Source organism: Arabidopsis lyrata (assembly GCF_000004255.2).
Source record: "Arabidopsis lyrata subsp. lyrata unplaced genomic scaffold ARALYscaffold_4, whole genome shotgun sequence".
NCBI lineage: Eukaryota > Viridiplantae > Streptophyta > Magnoliopsida > Brassicales > Brassicaceae > Arabidopsis > Arabidopsis lyrata.
Window position 1 is genome coordinate 17,047,354 of NW_003302552.1, and position 19,379 is coordinate 17,066,732.

At 33.1% G+C, this 19,379-nt stretch overlaps 5 protein-coding genes across 5 annotated transcripts; 4 read left to right on the forward strand and 1 right to left on the reverse strand.

Moving 5' to 3' along the window:
• Positions 1 to 3,897: 3,897 nt before the first annotated feature.
• Positions 3,898 to 5,194, reverse strand: LOC9317487 (probable aquaporin PIP1-5; the record flags this gene model as incomplete). The annotated part of the gene is made up of 3 exons (XM_021029078.1): positions 3,898 to 4,235; positions 4,330 to 4,499; positions 5,086 to 5,194. Coding segments are annotated over 3 exons (432 nt in total), but the record flags the coding sequence as incomplete, so codon positions are not given.
• Positions 5,195 to 5,716: 522 nt separating this feature from the next.
• On the forward strand, positions 5,717 to 7,064 carry LOC9317488. The gene is made up of 4 exons (XM_002879537.2): positions 5,717 to 6,057; positions 6,144 to 6,251; positions 6,337 to 6,502; positions 6,679 to 7,064. The coding sequence occupies exons 1-4, from the start codon at positions 5,815 to 5,817 to the stop codon at positions 6,828 to 6,830; spliced, it is 669 nt and encodes a 222-aa protein (XP_002879583.2). The 5' UTR covers positions 5,717 to 5,814; the 3' UTR covers positions 6,831 to 7,064.
• A 1,991-nt stretch (positions 7,065 to 9,055) lies between these two features.
• On the forward strand, positions 9,056 to 9,942 carry LOC9315651 (NDR1/HIN1-like protein 12). The gene has a single exon (XM_002879538.2). It carries the CDS (start codon positions 9,135 to 9,137, stop codon positions 9,762 to 9,764), a length of 630 nt encoding a protein of 209 aa, XP_002879584.1. The 5' UTR covers positions 9,056 to 9,134; the 3' UTR covers positions 9,765 to 9,942.
• Positions 9,943 to 11,373: 1,431 nt separating this feature from the next.
• On the forward strand, positions 11,374 to 12,273 carry LOC9315652 (NDR1/HIN1-like protein 10). Its single transcript, XM_002879539.2, has one exon. It carries the CDS (start codon positions 11,438 to 11,440, stop codon positions 12,119 to 12,121), a length of 684 nt encoding a protein of 227 aa, XP_002879585.1. The 5' UTR covers positions 11,374 to 11,437; the 3' UTR covers positions 12,122 to 12,273.
• A 3,771-nt stretch (positions 12,274 to 16,044) lies between these two features.
• On the forward strand, positions 16,045 to 18,693 carry LOC9315654 (cytokinin riboside 5'-monophosphate phosphoribohydrolase LOG2). The gene is made up of 7 exons (XM_021028079.1): positions 16,045 to 16,159; positions 16,691 to 16,788; positions 17,236 to 17,266; positions 17,443 to 17,542; positions 17,676 to 17,746; positions 18,255 to 18,398; positions 18,583 to 18,693. The coding sequence occupies exons 1-7, from the start codon at positions 16,052 to 16,054 to the stop codon at positions 18,670 to 18,672; spliced, it is 642 nt and encodes a 213-aa protein (XP_020883738.1). The 5' UTR covers positions 16,045 to 16,051; the 3' UTR covers positions 18,673 to 18,693.
• The last annotated feature ends 686 nt before the right edge of the window (positions 18,694 to 19,379 follow it).

The following is a 19,379-nucleotide window of genomic DNA, read 5'->3' on the forward strand; positions in this document are numbered from 1 at the left end:
ACATGAAGTATCGAATCTGGTTCTATAGGGATCGAAGGGAGTTTGGGTCCCTAATAAAGTCGTCTATATACTTATGGGTATATATATATATATATATATATATATATGTATAAACTGCATGTGTATTGTATCGATGCATGTGTGTCAGTGTGTGCATATATATAAAATATGAAATATCCACTTCACTATCAGAATCATTGTTATACATAACTCATGTCAATCTTTTGTTGTGTTTCATTTTGTCAAGCACAACACCTCAAAAATAATACTTAAATTCATAAAGCTATGAAACATTGAAAAATGAACTTTTTCCTATGATTAGAAGGCGAGAACTCAATAAATAATATCTAATGAGCAAAAGCAATTTGATCTGATATTTCTAATACATGATTTCGTAAAATAAAAAATGTATAGTACGCATGGTGTTTTTTCACGCGTATACATTAATAGTGGACTCTATATTGAAGAAGTGAAATTACTTAATCAGAGCCCATCCTATGTATTTAGAGTTCCTAGTTTTTACATTTGGAACTCCTAAAAATCAATCTTCTTAAATAAAATATAAAACATATAGAACTAACCTTTTGAGATATCTAATGTGTGATCCCGAGTCTGAGATTATTCTGAATATATAGACTTATGATCGATTATAGTAAGATAAATATAATCACGATAAAAAAGAATCCATTTAGGAAGCAATGGTACGATCCCATGAGTACTATGGAGTTTTACCGAACTTTTATCTTTGAAGGGTAAAGAGGATCTAGGCGTGATCTTACCATCATATCATAACAAAAAAAATACTCCCTCTGTTTTTTAAAAGTTGTCGTTTTAACTATATTTGGACAAATTAAGAAAAGGTATACAATGACTATATTAACCTCATAAAAATGACAAGTAATTATTTACAAATAATTTCTGTTCAATAAAATGAGGGTAATTTGGGTAGTTATTGGCATAAATTACATTATTACCTTAAAACGACAATTAATTTAAAACAAAAAAAAAGCTCTAAAACGACAACTATTCGAAAACGGAGGGAGTATTATATATGAGTAGTTCCAAAGTTGTGTAACAAAAACATTATATGATGATGTTCTTTCACAAAGAAAATAAAATATACTCCCTCTGTTTCACGAAGAGTGTCATTTTAGAGTTTTGCACACAGATTAAGAAAACATTAAATTTTTTGTTTTTTCTAAAAAAAACATCATTAACTATATACTTAAACATAATCTGCCCAATAGTAAAACAATCTGCAGAATACTAAAAGTCATAAAACATATTCCCTCTGTTTCACAGAGAGTGTCATTTTAGAGTTTTGCACACATATTAAGAAAACATTAAATTTTTTATTTTTTCTAAACAAAAACATCATTAACTATATACCTAAACATAATCTGCCCAATAGTAAAACAATCTGCAGAATACTAATAGTCATAAAATATAAAAAATCATTAAATTTTGCATTGAAAACCTAAAACGACACTCTTTGTGAAACAAAAATAAATCCTTAAAACGACACTCTTTATGAAACGGAGAAAGTAAAAAATCATTAAATTTTGCATTGAAAACCTAAAACGACACTCTTTGTGAAACAAAAATAAAACCTTAAAACGACACTCTTTATGAAACGGAGGGAGTATAAATTTAAAATAAGAAAACTAGAAAATTTGAAAACATGAATGGGGAATAGTAGAGGTATGGGCCTTAGCAATAACTTTTTCGAAGAGCAAGTTGTAAGCTTTTTTATTATTATTCTTGTTCAATTATGAGATTCCAACTTTCACATTACTACACCATAGTGTGGTATCCTACATGTCTCTTATTATTTATTTTATTTTCATTTTTACAAAAAATGATTTGAATAAATTCCCATTAAAATAAAATGCAATGCCAATCATCCTCTGTATTTGTAAAAAAATTAAAAGAGAAATCTAACTAATGTGCAACTTACTGTTCAAAAACTTAACAAAACTACCACAAAACATAAATATTTCCAAATGTGTCATAATGGTGGACAATGTTTCTTGTCTACCCAAATTTTTGTATGTCGTTTCGAATTCTTGTCCACCAAAGTCTATTGTTTCAAAGGTGGACAAGATTTTTTGTCCTTCAAATATTTTTCTAATATGTTGTTTCAAAGGTGGACAACATTTCTTATCTAGTAAAAATTTTCGTTTCAAAGTGTTGTTCACCATTATGGCACATTGGAAAAGATTTATGTTTTGTGGCAATTTTACTAAGTTTTTTAACAGTAAATGACACATTAGACCAAAATCCCAAATTAAAACTTATCCTCTTTCTTTTATCTTTTCAATTGATTGGGATTAAGGTTCATAGAAAACAACATGTGTCATGAGAAAGTGAGTAGCATGTACTAAAATAAACTAAAACAAGACTATATATAAAAAACTAAAGTTGTATTCACATTGATGTAACTTGTGCTTCCAATATTCATACATCTGTAAAAAGTCAAATTTCTTTTAAGTCAGTTCCAGAGAAAAGTTTACATGTCGTACGAATCATAAATTCTAATGTATTGTGCCAAAAAAGAATTTTGCTTGGAAGTTTGCTCTGCCAAAACCCAAAAGAGAATTTTGCTCTTTACCTAAGACTTCGTTGTTTTCCTTTGTATATACCGTTATATTGACATGTTAATTTTATCCGATATCTCTAGTCGTATCTTTTAGGTGAAACAATCAGTATATAGAAAAATAAAGTGTCCAACAAAAGTGTACACATGTTTTTGTCCAACCCCATTACCAATATACGATTTGGATATCATCTAACTCACATTTGATGATAATAAAAAAAAAAGCAGATATTTATGGATTAAACATTTTAGACCTACCTTATCCCCCGAAAATTCTGGTAGACAATTTAAAAATGGATTGTATATATTGGGCTTTGATGGGCTATTCTTAAACTGAGCTTTTAAATTTGTCTCCCCTTCTGCTTAGTATATTGAAACTAGTAATTTTGACATTTTGTTCTATATACTTGACATATTTTCGTACACAAATTTCCTCATTTTTTTTCCTAAACAACAGCCATTCAGAAAATCTTTTTCTCGAGAAGATTTATTTCCCAATTTGAATCTAAACATAGATGGAGCACAACGACTTGGCATAATAGAGAGAAGGTTAGGAATCTAAAGCCCATGAAACAAAGCTAATCAATGTACCAAGCATCTACATTTTCATCTAAGACAAGCCCATTTTGGACCCAATTTTTTTATTTTAGCTTTCTGTTGCATTACTCTTTTCTTTTCTTCATCAATAAGAGAAATTCTGTGAAATAATACTTTCCATATCTTTTTGAGAAGTGGATACTTTCTCTTTCCCATACTCATAAACTTTTCGTCTTGTACTCTCCGCAGTCCTCAAAAACTTTACTTGCTAATCAAGAATAGAGAAAGGTGCACGAAACGAAACATACACAAGCGCACACAATATAACAAACACTAATAGGGTAACAGTCCTGACACGTGTAGGCATAATAACTGGTGGCTCGTATCTGCGGCGGTTGCAGAAACGATAAACACTCCACCACTAAGAGCATCTCCAATGGGAGAGAGCCCCCTATGGGTTCTCTTCCATTGTTTAATATAAATTTTGTAAAATTTAAGGTTGAAAATATTTTTAAGAGTTCTTAAATTTTTCTTCCTCCAATGGTAGGGTTCTCTTAAGAATAAATCATTCAAATTTTTGAAAAACAAGAAGTGTTGTGTATTTGTAAAACAAGAAGAAGTGTTGTTTGTGTCTTAGTAAAACAAGAAAAAATGTTGTGTCTTTGTAAAACAAGAATAATTTTTATTCTTGTTTTACAAAGACACAACATTTTTTCTTGTTTTATTTTGTTGTATTTTGTATTTTGATATAACAAGAAGAAGTGTTGTATCACAATATAATTAGATTTGGTATATTTTCTTGTCTTGAATACTTCATCCGAAAATTGTGATGCATGTCTTTAAAAACTTCAGTATGTTTGAAGTATTGGTATCACACAAAAATCAGAATTTGGCATTCAATTATGCCATACGTTACCTTCTTTAATATATTTTCATATTAATAAACCTCTCAAGCATTTACGTGGTCATCCCAAGCATGATCCTTGTTGTAGATGATGGCAGCTCCGAGACTCCTGGCCGGGTTAATGCTGGTTCCAGTGATTGGGATGGTAGCCAAGTGTACCAAGAAGACAGCAAACCCAATTGGAAGCGGCACCAAGATCTGCAAAATGTTCGATAACCAAACAAACACATGAGTTCTCTGCCAAGAACATAACTCAACCCAATTCAAGGATACTAGAGAGTTAGCAACATACAGGGACATGAGACTCTCTGGCACTTCTCTTAGCATCAGTAGCTGAGAAAACAGTGTAAACCAGAACAAAAGTTCCAATAATCTCTGCACCAAGACCTGAACCCTTTGTATAACCATGAGCCACCACATTAGCTCCACCGCCATTCGCCTGGTATAGCCCTGGTTGAAACCCTTTAACCACACCAGCACCACATCTTCTATTAGTATCACCAAGCCAAAATAAGGATCTCAAGCACCGGTTTCTACATTTATCATGTAAACAACACTAAAACTTGCTTCTACTTTTTTCAACCTAATCCATCCTGCAGAAAGATAACTATATGTATAATGAACATATCCAATTCCAAACTAATCCTCCTAAAATCTAATCCTACACGACACAAGAACGCCCTTCACCACTAAAAACCAAGACAGAGCTCGATTCTTACATGCTAAGTTCATGTAACACCACTAAATCTTATATGTATATTATTCACTAAATCTTATATGCATAGAACTTGGTAAATCTTATATGCTAGGTTCATGTAACACCACTAAATCAATAAGTTCACTCTCTCACAATGCTAACTTCTTCCTCCACGCTGCCGCAACAACATTCAATTTCTCCTTCTATTTGATTACTCTTTTCTTGCCACTATTGATGTTCAGCCAAGCTAATCTCAAGCTTACCTCTAACCTTGATGCTGCTCTGCTTCTTTTTCCCCGGATTTACTCAGCTAACAATCAATGCTATAACAAACAATCAAGGAAGATTTACCTTCATTGATGACAGAAGCCTCCTCCTTTTGCAGTTGATCCTTAACGGCTTGATTTATACATGCAACAAGAAATTGAAGCTTCCTTGATCGATTTCTCGCCGAATCGGATTAGCAAATCTCCGATTAGGTTTATCTTTGTTCGCCGATGTAAGTCTCTTATACCACGATAACACACGACGGCGTTGAGTACCGGAAAACCACAAATCGCCGGTTGCGTCGAGAGAGAGAGAGAGTCGTGCGTTTAGCGGAAGAAAAATAAAATAAAAGTCAATTTCCTTTTTTTGTTTTATTAAAAGTAAACGTCCAATCATATGTCGACATGTGTCCGGCTCTCTCACAATCTCAAAACTCTCTTGAGAGAGGCGATTCTCTTGATTTTATTCAGTTTATATTTATTTTTAATCAACTAATTCAAGAGAACTCTGCAAATTTTGGAAGAGAACCTCCTGTTGAGATGCTCTTATGAGTGTTCACGCGCAACTTCTACGCTGACGTGTCAACATATAATTGGATATTTGGTCTTGATGGAGATAATGGGCGAGTGGGGTAGTGGATCACGTGACATTCGCAGTCACAACTCGCGTGATAACTGAAAAAATAATAATTAAAAAAAAGAGAGGATATATTTGTCTTTCTCTAATGTTTTCTTAAACATCTGTAACGTCAAACCAACTTTTTTTTTTTTTTTTGCTTACTCTCAAAGAAATTTCTTCAATCTCTCGATTTTCATGGCAAGAAATCATCAGTCTCGTGAGGATTTTGAAGAAATGGGGTTTCGTTCTCGTTCTCGTTCTCATCTGTTCCTCAACGAGTTCGAAACGTCTGTCGGAGGATTCTACTCTCTCCGCCGTAACCACCGTGACCATCCGTACGTTTCCGACGCTGTGGACACACTCTCTGATCAGTTCTCTTCCATGTCTCTTCTCCGTCCTAAACCCAGACCGATTCCTGCTTTATCTTCGAGTCTTCAGGTGATTTCCTTTTTCCTCTGTTTCATTACTCTGTTACACATTTTCTTCACAAACTTCATGTTCTTGTTTTGGTGTGGCTTCTTCAGTCTTCTTTAAGGCTTAATGGTGTTAAAGCTGATCAGAGATTGTACCGAGAAAGGCTCAAGCTTGAACCGTTTTATGAACTTCATCTTTCAAGGATCCGCAAAAACGAGGTGATAAAAATGCAAACTTTATCACTCTCTTTTGGCTCTCGTTTATGCATCTTTTGATTTATTTTGCTTGTGTGTTGTTTTGCAGTCACAACAAGACAGAGCTAAGGTTTTACAGAGACAAGAGGCACGGCTAAACAAGAGAGGTTTGGCTCATCGAAACGGTAACGTTTTGAAGGAATCTGTAGGAACCGGCGTTTTCCACCCTCTTCAGCGTCCAACTTTCAAGACTTGTGACTCTGTGAAGAAACATAGTAAGCGACTTCACTTGTCTTTTACCAAAACCTTCTTTTTTTTTTATGTTATAAGTGATGTTTGGTTTGGTTTGTTTTCTAGTAGAATGAAAACTGAGACTAGTTCTTTGCATGTTTTTGGTTAGTACACGAAAATAAACAGAATCTTACCTTTTTTGTTTACTTGTCGAAAACAGATCAAAGGAATCGGAATCAAAGTGAGAAGGAGTTGTTGACAAAAGAAAAAAGAGGAGTAATGACTACTACAACGCAGGAGCAGCAACAGAAGGAAGAGTGTCACTATCATTTGCCTTCAGACATGGATTTCTCCAAGGACTGGACTTTCTGATGGAACAAGTTCAAGTAGTTACTTAATTATTAGATCTTTTGGGTATTAAGTAGTATTAACTAGGAGGTAAATAATAATTAGGGACAAAGTTTGAAGATGAACAAGTGGATGAAGTGTTATTTCAAGGTCTAGATACCTTTTTTAGTATGAACTAGTTTTTGGGTCAAACAGTTTGTGTCTCTTATCTCAATTTCAGAATTGTACTTAACGGCGAAAAGGAGACAACTTTGACAATGTTGAGTTTACACTGATCCTATGGTGGTGGGCTAAATCAAAACTTCCCAGTTCCCATTATAGCATCATCTTATGGTGGTGGGCTAAATAAAAAATCTCATCTCAGTTCCTATTGGGCCATATATGTTCCTATATCCAAAAGAATTGGAGTTGGTTTTCTTTTCTGTTTTCAAAAGAATTTTCATGGTCACAAAACAAAATTTCTTGACCATGGACTATAAATTACTTTTTCTTTCTAAAAGATTGATTTATAAAATACACATTAATAAACATTTAATACTGTTTTGCATTGTAGTGGCTATCCTAGAAAAAGAGTCATATATATATATATATATATATATATTTCTACGCAACTTTCTAATCTCTATGCTAGTTCACACAAATTGTTTTAAGAACCAAAGAGCCAAATATGAGATAGTATAGGCATGGGCGTTTAATCCGAAATCGAAAATCCGAACCGAAAAAATCGGATTAAAATTCGAACCGTATCAGACAGATTAACCGATCGGTTATTGATTTCTCTATCCATGGATATCGGATAATACCCGATCCGATCCGATATCCGACAGATAATCCGAACTCTCCTCTACAAGTTCTAGAACCTTAGTCGTTCCTTGCAATGATCCATTTCTCTTATCTCGATTTTTCTTCCTAGCAATACGTGATCCACTTCCCTAATCTCGATTTCCTAGCAATAGGGGATCCACTCCTCTACCATATAAGCATAAAACCCTAATCTTTCAATATTGAATCCCTAATCTCTCTTTCAAATATTAATTATCCTAATCCCTAATCTATTTATGGTTTCATGTTAGTTCAACTAGTTCAGTTTTGTTTCCGATATTTCGGATTATTTTTAGATTTTTGGTTAAATCGGATATTGAATATCATATCTATACCGATCTGAAATCCGAAATATCCAAACCGAAACCGATCCGAAGTCTATAACTATCCGTATGGATATTAGAATCTATATCAAAAAAACCGAATTCCGAAAAACCCGAACCGAATCCGATCCGATAACCGAACGCCCAGGATAGTATTTGAATATTGATATTATCAACTATACTAGTGCAACCTATGTAAACATTTATCGTTTGAACATTATATTTCGTTTCGAGTGTTGATGTCAAATGCTGATTTTGGACCCATCAATACTTATCGAATGAAAATATTTTCCTAACTCCAAAGTAAGATACAAAGAAAAGTCATTTAGTTGAATGAAAATAAACGAACGTCTCTAATCTTATATTCGTTTTCTCTTTATCAATAAAGAAAATTCTTTTATTTCTTTCTCTTCATATATATTGGCAGTCAAAGGCATTTGTCGAGGAAAACAATATTCAATGGAGGAGAGAATGACAATTGAAAATACTCGTAACACTTTTAACAGGTTTCCGGGGGAAAGAAAAGCAGAATTTTACCATTTTACACCGGGGAGAAGATCGGAGAACCTTTGTTTGGGAAGGGTAATTTCGTTCTTTTAGTAATCATCGTTCAATATGCACACATAAACATGAATTTCTTGCAATTAATTAATTACTAGCTGATACAATTATGGGGGAATCTTGCACCCTCTTAAACGAAAATGGTGGGGTTACTGGGGTTGATGAAGCCACACTAAAAGTTAAATAGCATAAACTTTAAGAATGTTGATTTATGTCCACTCCTTTGTTCCCTACAAACTTTTATCCATACATAGTGTATGATATATTTGTTACATAATTGAGTTAACAGTTAAAAACTCATTCATCCGTACACATTTACTTTCTCCATGTAACTTTTTGAATGCAAAGTTGCAAACTATCAAATTAGATAATCACATTATTTCTTCGGAGAAAAAACTATCACAAAGAAGTTTGATTAGTAAATCTATATTATTCATTACCTAAAGACTAAGCTAATTGTGGATTAGAAAGATCAACGTGCACAAAGGCACAAAACTTTACCACTTCTAATTATCAATATAAATACTAATCATAGTCTCACTCACTCTCTCCATCACACATACATCTTCTCCATCCATTACACAACGAAGCATAGTGGCAAAGCCGTAAATACATAATACCAATGTCCAAAGATTGCGGGAACCACGGCGGCGGCGGCGGAGGAGGAACCGCCAGTCGAATCTGCGGAGCAATCATTGGCTTCATCATCATCGTCTTGATAACAATCTTTCTCGTTTGGGTAATCCTCCAACCGACAAAACCAAGATTCATCCTCCAAGACGCCACCGTCTACGCCTTTAACCTCTCGCAACCTAACTTACTCACCTCAAACTTTCAGATCACAATCGCTTCACGCAACCGAAACTCCAGAATCGGAATCTACTACGACCGTCTTCACGTCTACGCTACTTACCGGAACCAGCAAATCACTCTACGTACAGCCATTCCTCCGACGTACCAAGGGCATAAAGAAGACAACGTTTGGTCTCCTTTCGTATACGGAAACTCCGTCCCTATCGCTCCTTTCAACGCGGTGGCCCTTGGCGACGAGCAAAATCGCGGGTTTGTCACGTTGATTATACGCGCCGATGGACGCGTGAGGTGGAAGGTCGGGACTCTTATTACAGGGAAGTATCATCTCCATGTTCGTTGTCTCGCGTACATAAATCTGGCTGATAAAGCCGCCGGAGTTCATGTCGGCGAAAACGCCGTTAAGTACATGTTGGTCAATAAGTGCAGTGTCAATGTTTAGGAGGTAATAAAAGGACACAACTTTGACGCCGTTAAAGTTTGCTTTTACTCTTCCTTTTACTCGGATTATATCGTGTAATTTGTCAATCTTTTCTTTTCTCGTAATTTTTTTTTTTGAATCTGCTATAACGATATGTCACATAAATTTCTGGAATATATATTTTTCTTCGTTGATCGTAGATCTGAAATGTGCGAAATTAATTTCAAAAGTAGAATGTGAGGAGGAAAATGATTGGAGGAGATAAGAAGGTTTCAACTTAAAAAAAAAAAAAGGTTTCAACTTTTCAAGTAATATCAGATTCGAAAACAAATACTATACGAATTATTTGGAGGGGGCAATTAAATTAGCTTTATTCTTGTACTGTTTTTATTATCGGTTGTCATTTAATGATCTTGGGATGTCGGCACATTGTCAAATACTCAAATGGTCAAGTAACTAAGTAAGGATCACATGTGAATAGAAAGAACTAGGGAGTTTAACATGGGCTTGAATCTGCGGGCCTAAACGGATTCTTAAAAGGTTGGACTTCACAAATTTTAGAAATCTTCACAAATTATCAATTGATGACCTTCCTAAGCGACTTTAACATTTCAACTCATTGTATCATAATATGACATTAGATATTAGAGATTTAGAGAGTGAAATTGAGTACTTAAGCGTACTTAACAAATCCTATATTTACAAAATAATTGTTGTCTGTTTATTTTTTTTTGTCAATAACTCTAGAAATTATTCAACTTTCAATTATATCGACCAAAACTGCTTAGAAAACCTGCATGATGTAAGCTTATGATATAAACGTTCATCCTAAAATCATAATTTGAAATATATGAATTCATGTAGAAGAACTGACCAACTAAAAACCCGAAAAAGATTTTTTTTATTATTGTATAAAATTGTTCAAATTTATCTCTACTAAAGCTTTAACATTAAGAAAAAAAATGATTTTTTTTGGTTATTCACCTAAATCACCCAAAACAAAAGGAAAATTGGCAAAACTAACCAACAAAAAAACTTTAATTCAATAACTAACCTCTAACCCCCCTATTCACTTTCTTTCTCTTCCTATCTCTCTCTACCTTCTTTCTAAAAAACTAATTTTTTTTTTTTTTTTGGTTATTCACCTAAATCACCCAAAACAAAAGGAAAATTGGCAAAACTAACCAACAAAAAAACTTTAATTCAATAACTAACCCCTAACCCCCCTATTCACTCTCTTTCTCTTCCTATCTCTCTCTACCTTCTTTCTAAAAAACTAATTTTTTTTTTTTTTTTTGGTTATTCACCTAAATCACCCAAAACAAAATCAGACATATTATGGTGTTAAAAAAAAAAAAAGCAAAATCAGACATATTATGTTGACACAGGCGTCCCTAGCTTCTAGAACGGTATAATAATGACCACCGTACGAACTACGACGAGAGACCAAAAAGTAAAACTTACAATTATGATCTTACATAAAATACTCGTTATTGGAAGTTATGGGGCAACATCACAAGCCTACAATTGCATAATATTCTTTCGTCAAATATTCAATCAAATTACCGCGTAACGTGACATTACTTTAATCTAATAAGTTGACCAACGCATAGATGAAAGTGTATATAAAGAGGACTTACATCAACCTCTTAGCCATATATCCATTCATTCCAATTCTCCACAAAATTACTATCATGGCTGCTGAACAACCTCTCAATGGCGCCTTCTACGGTCCATCAGTCCCACCACCGGCTCCCAAAGGCTACTACCGACGTGGGCACGGTCGCGGCTGTGGCTGCTGCCTCCTCAGCTTATTCGTCAAAGTCATCATATCCCTTATTGTCATCCTCGGCGTAGCCGCTCTCATCTTCTGGCTCATCGTCCGTCCTCGTGCCATCAAGTTCCACGTGACCGATGCGTCCCTTACCCGCTTTGACCACACTTCCCCCGACAACATTTTAAGGTATAACCTAGCACTCACTGTCCCTGTACGTAACCCTAACAAGAGGATCGGAGTCTACTACGACAGAATCGAAGCTCATGCTTACTACGAGGGAAAGAGGTTTAGTTCCATCTCGTTAACTCCTTTCTATCAAGGACACAAAAACACAACCGTTCTCACACCAACGTTCCAAGGCCAAAACCTTGTTATATTTAACGCCGGACAGTCTCGGACTTTGAACGCGGAGAGGATCTCCGGTGTGTACAATATAGAGATCAAGTTCAGGCTTAGGGTTAGGTTTAAGCTTGGGGACTTGAAGTTTAGGAGAATTAAGCCTAAGGTTAATTGCGATGATCTAAGGCTTCCTTTAAGTACCTCCAACGGAACTACAACCACTTCTACCGTTTTCCCTATCAAGTGCGACTTCGATTTTTGAGTCTTAGAATTTTATCCTCTCCCATTCCATCATATATTGGTTCGTTCATTTTTATTTTATTTTCTAATTGCGGCACTATACGACTTATTTTCTATATAGCCTATTGTATACATTTGTCCACATTTATAAATAAAACAGTCTTTTATGTAATTGATATATACTAGCCCACATGCTGACCCGAAAAATATGTGGCGGTTTCAATCCTATAGTAACATATAGTACAATTTACGAATAGTGTTTGACAAAAATGAATTAATATGTCATATGAGTGCGTAGTCGACTAATCTATTCCATTTGGTGCTATATGTCACAATGGCAGCATGGTTTGCCCCACGTGCCAAAAAATATCAAAAGCAAATAAAAAAAATCGTCTACAAAAATAAATATCATCGTCAAAAAACAAAAACAAATAAATAGACTAAACTAGCAAACAAAATATTAGTTTTAAAATATTTTTCTTTCATCTTTTTCTACAAATCGCTAACAAAATTTTTAAAATCAGCGTTTCTAACCAATTATCTTTCGATGGAAAAAATAGCAAAGTTACTCAATTTTTCTTGTAACATACTCAAACGAAGATACGATTTGATCAACTTCAGCTTTGAAAAACTTATTTCAGCATATGAAACCAAAACCAAAATCGTCAATAGTATTCGATAAGCTACCCATGAGTTTGGATAAACAGTCTTCAATATCTTAATTATTTTAAGTAATCGTTTGTTTTTTTAAAGACTTAAAGACTATAAGTACTCTTTGTGTTATTTATTCTATACAATATCAAAATTAATCATGTTCATCTTCTCTTTTCAATATGTATTGACTGATGGCTTTATGGGCTTCGAATTGGGCCTTAGTCGCGTACTCTCGCATTTTTGTTTTCTCATAATTTTTTCTGGTTTGTGATCTTTCACTTTTATGAATATAATGTTAAAGCCCTGTGTCGCATGTGATTTTCTTTTTTGAATAATGTTAAATTATTTAAAGAAGAAAAAAATATTTATATATTTTAATGCATATTTTTTTAACTTCTAAGAAGAATCTATCCTTAGTTTTGTCTTGTTGCGAACTATGTCTGAATACCACCAGCGAAAACAAAGTGTGTTGTGTGTGATCTTTCACTTTTCAACTTTACACTAGTCTCGATACTTAGATTTCGGGTAACTTTGAATCTAGTTAACTTAGTTATTAAAACGGATAATATAAATACATCAGGGTAAATGTGAATACATTTTAACTCATTTCAATGAGCACCAAGATTCATAAAGATTGTGAAATAATCAACTTTTGATAAGACTTACAAGAAGAATGGTACACTAATTGATTACTCAAGCGAAGTTGCGGAGTGAAATCGCTTTTCTCCATAGCATAATTTACAACAATCTCATCAACGTGAGCTCATGCCACCAATGGCAATGTAGCATAATGGGATTTCATAACTTTGACCATGGATTCTAAAATCGTGTAACCTTCCTCTACAAGGCCTGGATGACTGCAAGTTGTCAACAATCAAATGAATATCACGTTGTCTAGTTTAATCCCTAAGATGCTTCAGGGCCCCCTGTTTCTTTCCCCGTTAACGTTTTCGGTTGCGGCTACAACAACGGAGGTACCTTCGACGAAACTGGTTCTGGGATCATCGGTCCTGGTGGCTGTCATTTCTCACTAATCTCCCAGCTCAGTTCGTCGATTTCGAAGAAATTCTCTTATTGCTTGTCTCACAAGTCAGCTACCACGAATGGCACAAGCGTCATAAACCTAGGCACCAACTCGATTCCTTCAAGTCTAAGCAAAGACTCATGTGTGATATCGACTCCATTGGTCGATAAAGAGCCTCGTACACACTACTACTTGACGCTCAAGCTTAAAGCCCTCCGACGGGAAGAAAAAGATTCCGTACACCGGAATGAGGTAGTCTGACATACTAACTGTATATGATTAGCTTCTTTGTGATGTGCATTTAATCAAAATCACTGAATTAGAGAGTAATCTGCACATTGCGGCTAATCCGCATCCATAACACATGAAAAGGGAAGAAGTAGATATAGTGTCAGTCACATAAGTGACGTTGGCTCAATTTTGCATAGCTTCGGAAAAAAAAACACAAAGTAATTAGAGAAAAGCCCCAAATTATCAATTCATGGGACCCGACACTTGCATCGGTTACACACGGAATTTTTGTCTGCTCATCTAAATCTCGGTGATCATATCAGAGTCATGAGTTAAACTTTGGATATCTCCACCTTAATCCAATACAGATTCTTTTTGAGAACAGGATATGTATAATTAAGTTCTGTCTTCTTACTTATATCATTTTCCTCGACCATGGTTGAACAAATACTATTCTATTCTAAGATCGGCATGGTTTCAGAATTTTTGACTTTATTTCCACCAGTTTCTTGAAATTATTAGACTTATTCAATTTTACTAACGATCCAATTGCGAGCTTTTTCTTTTCTTTTCTTTTTGTAACGATCCAGTTGTACGTTTACTTAATTGTCATGACTAATGCCGTTGAATTATTATTTTAGCTACAGATATGAAAGCAAAAGATTCTAGAGATTTGGTGACTAATAACAAGTAACATATCTGATACGCATAGTGACCAATTCTTCAATCAAAGATATTGTTTAGTTATTCATACATTTAATTAAAGAATCATAAGAAGGAATTAACGGAATCGAATCTGTGAGGTGGACACTTGTCCGATTATCCTCTGGTCATTTTCAAATTCCGATCTCAATGTCACAATTTTACTAGTATAATTGTTCTTAAATTAAAGAATGGATTGAGTTAAGGTTATATAGAAATGACTATATGATCTTTGGCTACATATTGAACTTGCTTGTATTAAACCTGACATATGTAAAAAGATGTCTCGTTGAAACATAATTTACCATATGCCGTGCCATTGTATAGAGGGTTTTCTACCACATTAAAAAAAAAAAAAACGCAGCAAACTTCTTGAAACAAACTCGCAAGCATCCACCAAACTAGTCCCTTTCATTACGAAGAAACCATCCTATATGGTTCTGCTATTTACTACAATTCTGCCTAATCTAGCGACCTGAAGCAAGTTGATTATACTTATTTTCTGTCCGTTGCTATAAAGAAAGTTGCCATCGTGTGTCCTCACCTTGTAAAAGTGATATGCCGTTGTACTCAACATTTTTTTAAAAAAAGTTTGATATATATTAACAAAAAAATATAATAAATATATATCAAAAGAAAACTAAACTAAAATTCATTTTAAAATATACATATTGGCTGTTATAATAGTTATAAAATTTCTATTTTGAATAGTTATATGGAGTTGTATATATATTTCAAAAAAATTAATATCCATCAAGAAATAGGAAAGTAGAAATTGCACATTCCCATGAGGGGGCTACATCTTGTCAATAGACCACTTAAGAGTTCTATGTTAGCGAAGTAGAATTTAAAAACTTTTTTTTTGTGAAATTAGAATTAAATAAAAACATTAAAACCATATATATATTTTTTTCATAAAATTTTGTTTTAGTGCTATCCTAAAGTATTTCTCTATTTTTAACTAAGAAATTTTTTTTGGTCGGAATTTTTACTAAGAAATATTTATTATGTTCGTTGGTTAAAGTAATTTCCTATATTCTTAATTAAAGATTCTTATTTTTTTGTTTGTAATGTAGTACATATTCTAACATAGATTGTAAAGGAAAAAAGCTGTCACAATCTACGGGATCCAATTATAAGGTAAACTAACGCAAATTAATATATAGAACATAGCCAGCCTTACCTGGATTGTTAAGCCAAACAAATCTGTATACTTTTTTATAATAATAATCTCTATACTTCTTCTTCTTCACATATCTATCTATATATAAATAAAAAGTTGAGAAAGTGACAGAACCAAAAAAGAAAGAAAAGAAGGAAAAAGACAGAAAGAGAGAGATAATGGAAGAGACAAAATCAAGATTCAGGAGGATCTGTGTCTTCTGCGGAAGCAGTTCCGGCAACAAAACCACTTATCACGACGCTGCTCTCCAACTCGCTCACCAACTGGTTTCTCTCTATTTCCACATTTAATCCTTATTTAAATAACTAACTAATTAAAAAGAACACTCTATTACGTTAACAGATTTCGGTTTTTAACTAGTATTTCGTTACATGCCAAGTCTTTTCGATATATACAACTATACAAGCTTGTGTGGTATGTATAGAAGTGTGGTATGTATAGAAGTTCGTACGATATATACGTAAAACATATATCCATAGTAGATAATCGAGCATATCTATAATTAAGTACTCGATGTGTATGGAAAATTACCTATCATGTCATTGTGTTTGTTCATACCAAAAATAAAAAATCATTGTGTTTGTGTAGTTGTATTTTATCGTATCTGTTAAGGATGAAATTTAGTAATTTACTTCCTACATACAACAGAAGTCCACCATGCTTAATCTTTGTGTTAAAGAATATATATGGATAAATTAATAAACTCATCTAATTGTAAGATGTATATAGTTAAGGTTCATAGAATAACTAGTACTTGTTTAGTCACTAGTAAGTAATAACACACATAAATGTGAAAGGTGGAAAGAAACATCGATTTGGTGTATGGAGGGGGAAGCGTGGGGCTAATGGGTCTCATTTCTCAAGCTGTTCATGATGGTGGTGGTCATGTTCTTGGGTATCTATCTCTCTCTATAAATAATTTCTAAACAATAAAAAATTTAAAGGTCTTAGTTTATCTATACATTCAAAGCGACACTGCATCATTCTTTTTTTGTTATTCCATGTTCTTGTCCTGTCTTTCAAATGGGTAACATTATCATAAATAGTAATTTGCTTCAAAATATATACTTGTAAATTAATTCCTTGCGTTTATCAAATATTTCTATTTTTATTTTCTTTGGTAAAATCTAAGGCCTAAGGGGGACAAGGCAACTGTTTAATTAGTTCTACTTAAACATATACTAATAATAATTGAACTTTAGGTTCAAAGAAATTTGAACCTTGAACCGAAAGGATAAGAATCTTTGACCATTACAAATTAAGGTGACTCGAAATAAGTGATTTTATATACTATTTCTAAGTGATAATTATTTACATAATTAGATGTTGATATTATGCGCAGGATCATTCCGAAGTCTCTAGCACCAAGAGAGGTATTTACAAATCCACTATACATTCTAACTAGCAGTGTATTAAAAATTCATTCTGTGTTGTCCAAATTAAAACATGTTTATGATGGTATTTACAAATTAACTATATTTTTAGTAAATATGTACATGTGAATTAAAACATAATTATGATGGATGTGATAAAATGATGTTGGATTTAGATAACCGGTGAATCAATAGGAGAAGTTATAACAGTATCGACTATGCACCAAAGGAAGGCTGAAATGGTTCGCCAAGCGGATGCCTTCATTGCACTTCCTGGTTTGTCGTTTTTTTCTTCTTCTTTTTCAATATATGTATTTTGTAAAGAATGAATGATTAAAGATGTCTATCTATCTAAGATCATGAAGGTTGATAAAATAACTTGTGTGGTGTTATTTTACAAACAAAATAGGTGGATATGGGACATTTGAAGAGTTGTTGGAAGTCATCACTTGGTCTCAACTTGGGATCCACACTAAACCGGTAATTCAATTAAACTCGTTTAGATATGAATACATACCTGGATATTCGTGATAGTAAATACGGTTATCCCTACAAGTAGAGATGTTGTTATGTATTTATGGATGGAGAAAATAGAAATTTTCCTGATGAATCTACACAAATATATAAGAAAAAGCAAATTTCTTTATTGGTTATATAACTTATTTATGTGTCATGTGTGGGAAGGGAATCTAAGCATATGGGTTGAAGTCATATATTCACATGGAATAATGTCTTAACTCAAAGATTAAATAAAAAAAAAATCTTAAGTAAGGTTGTGAAAAACTTCATTATAATGTTAGTAATAATTATTAAGTACTCTAAAATCATATCGTACGTACTATATACTAAATACTGTAAATACTAATGCATATAAAAATTGATTAAAACATGTAAGATACAAACGAAGACATCTATATGCATGGTCAAAAAAATGGGAAAACAGAGAATGTTAATTAAGTATATACATAATGTGAAGTTAAAAATGCAGGTGGGACTATTGAACGTGGATGGATTCTACGATTCACTATTGACGTTTATAGATAAGGCAGTGGACGAAGGCTTCGTCTCCTCCACCGCTCGCCGTATCATCGTCTCTGCTCCAAACGCTCCTCAATTACTTCAACTTCTTGAGGTTTTTTTTTTCTTTTTTGTCTTTCATTAAGTTTTGATTATTCTATTTAATACTATAGACTAAATGTATGAATCCCAAAATACGATAAGAAGATTAATTAATTATTTTTTTTTATCAAAAAAAAAAATTAATTAATCTTCTTTAAAAAAAACTAATTAATTGATCTTCATGTTTGTAATTGCAGGAGTATGTTCCAAAACACGACGATTTTGTATCCAAAATGGTGTGGGACGATACTACGGATGCTTTCACTTTGGAAGGCGACTCATTTTAGCTATATTAGTTCATTCGTATCTTAGTCTACTTTTATTGTATTTTATAGAAACTCGTTTCTTATTGGCCATTATTCAAAATTTTGATTTTTGTATTAATTTATTTTTATCTTATATTTGTCATATAACTTTTCGTGTTATTTATAAATCTTTGCAATGACTTCAAGCAAACTTTGCATTGTAGCTTGCATTTATTATCCATGTTTACTTAATCCACCGTCAGGGGGTGCCCATTCAGAATGAAATTAAACATCACTTATGAGATCATATTATGTAAAATTATTAAGGCCTAATGGCCCAATGCCCATTTGGGTTGATTAATAATAATAATAATAATAAAATGATATTAAGGTCTTTTTACGAATGATAGCATTTCGTAATTGTTTGGGACTTGATAGTTTTTGATGTAGTGCACTAGTGGTGATTGGTGAGCATTTCATAACTGATTTGCATGAATTCAAGTTTAATTAGAGATATCTTTATATATATATATATATATATATATATATATATATATATATATATATATATATTTAATAAGACTAATTATGTAAAGTTTTTTTTCTAATAAAAACTTAGACTAGTTATGTAAATATTTTTCTATATATTTATATTTAGTTTTTTTTCAGTATTTTTGTGTGTCAACCAAATTAAAAAAAAATGGTTTATCGATTCAAAAAATTACACATATTATTGTATATGTTTAAAC